At 48.2% G+C, this 1,642-nt stretch overlaps 1 gene segment (V, D, J or C); it reads left to right on the top strand.

Annotated features, from left to right (window-relative positions):
• The first annotated feature begins 657 nt into the window (after positions 1–657).
• On the top strand, positions 658–1,177 carry LOC109551763 (immunoglobulin heavy variable 3-23-like). The segment is given in 2 exon segments: positions 658–757; positions 861–1,177. Coding segments are annotated over 2 exon segments (363 nt in total).
• Positions 1,178–1,642: the final 465 nt, after the last annotated feature.

The following is a 1,642-nucleotide window of genomic DNA, read 5'->3' as shown; positions in this document are numbered from 1 at the left end:
GTGTGCGCTTTGTTACATGTCAAGAACCTCAATAAAGTAATTACAAATGAAGAAATGAATGACTTGGGAGGGAAGGAGTGAAGGGAAGATACTGAAACATAAGAGACTCTTGAAAATACTTCTCATCAACGCTGACCCCCTCCATATATTTTAGGTAAACACGAGAAGAGAGCAAAGTCATCATGACCTCATTACAGGAGGGGGATCTGCAAACCTCACCCGGAAACTCCAAATCTGTCCTCTAGTAGGTTCCAGGGAGCAGCCTGGCCCAGAGCTCAGGAGCAGATGCTGGATCTAACGGTCACCCCATGTTTCTCCTTGGACACTACACACACCCTCCATTACTCTGGGTGTAGTTTACACCTCTAACATGAGGGTAACAATGACAGCTACATCACGGGATGTGAGTGCATATGTAAGATGAAATATGCCTCCTAAGGGTTTACTCTGGAACAATCACACAATGAAAGTTATATTTCCCAGTTGCTATCAACCACCACAAAATCCAAGACTCTCACACCTGCTCTGAGACCCTGCCCTTTCTGAGGACATTCAACGACATAGCCTCTTATATACTAGAAGGTCATGCAAATAGGGTCCTTCCTCTGCTGATATAAAGCAGCCCCAGCCCTGACCCTGCAGCTCTGGGAGAGGAGCTCCAGCCCGGGATTTCCACGTGCCCAATTCGGGGTTCAGGACAGAACACTCACCATGGACTTTGGGCTGAGCTGGGTTGTCCTTGTGGCTATTTTACAAGGTAATTTATGGAGAGCAAGAGACACTGAGGATGTGAGTGGATGTGAGTGAGGGAATCATGGATGTGTGACAGTCTCCTGACCAGGATGTCTCTGTGTTTGCAGGTGTCCAGTGTGAGGTGCAGCTGGTGGAGTCTGGGGGAGGCTTGGTGAAGCCTGGGGCGTCTCTGCGACTTTCCTGTGCCGCCTCTGGATTTACTTTTGATGATTATGCCATGAGCTGGGTCCGCCAGGCTCCAGGGAAGGGGCTGGAGTGGATCTCAGCTATTAGTTGGGATGGTGGTAGCACATACTATGCAAACTCTGTGAAGGGCCGATTCACCATCTCCAGAGACAACTCCAAGAACACGCTGTATCTGCAAATGAACAGCCTGAGATCTGAGGACACGGCCGTGTATTACTGTGCGAAAGATACACAGTGAGGGGAAGTCAGTGTGAGCCCAGACACAAACCTCCTTGCAGGGAGACAGGAGGGGGGATGCAGGGGGCACTCAGGACATACAAGTGTGTGGTTCAGCCCCAGGAGCAGGTGCAGATGGTAGTTAAGGGCTGCTTTCCTCTAAGGGTCTGGGGTTTCCTCTCCATATAGCAGTTTTCCCTGGGGAACCTCTCTGTACTCATCCATGGTTCTTCAGTTACACATTAAGTCTCTCAATTAGAAAGACTTTTCGAAATAGGGGAATAAATGTCATATATGAAAGGCAGAGACTTAAATTTATATGTTCAGGTTTTCCCTTGTCTAACTCTTGTCTAAATTGACCCGTTTCAAAATGATTCCAGCTGATGTGTAAAGAGTTAAACATATTCTTCCTTCCTCATTGTGGTATCTCAGCCCTGCCCTACTGTAGACAGCTGTCCCTGCCAGGATGCTGACTGTTGACTTGCTG

Source organism: Tursiops truncatus, unplaced genomic scaffold, assembly GCF_011762595.2.
Source record: "Tursiops truncatus isolate mTurTru1 unplaced genomic scaffold, mTurTru1.mat.Y mat_scaffold_11_arrow_ctg1_1, whole genome shotgun sequence".
Lineage (NCBI taxonomy): Eukaryota > Metazoa > Chordata > Mammalia > Artiodactyla > Delphinidae > Tursiops > Tursiops truncatus.
Note: the sequence above shows the minus strand (reverse complement) of the source record. Positions and strands in the feature narration are given on the sequence as shown.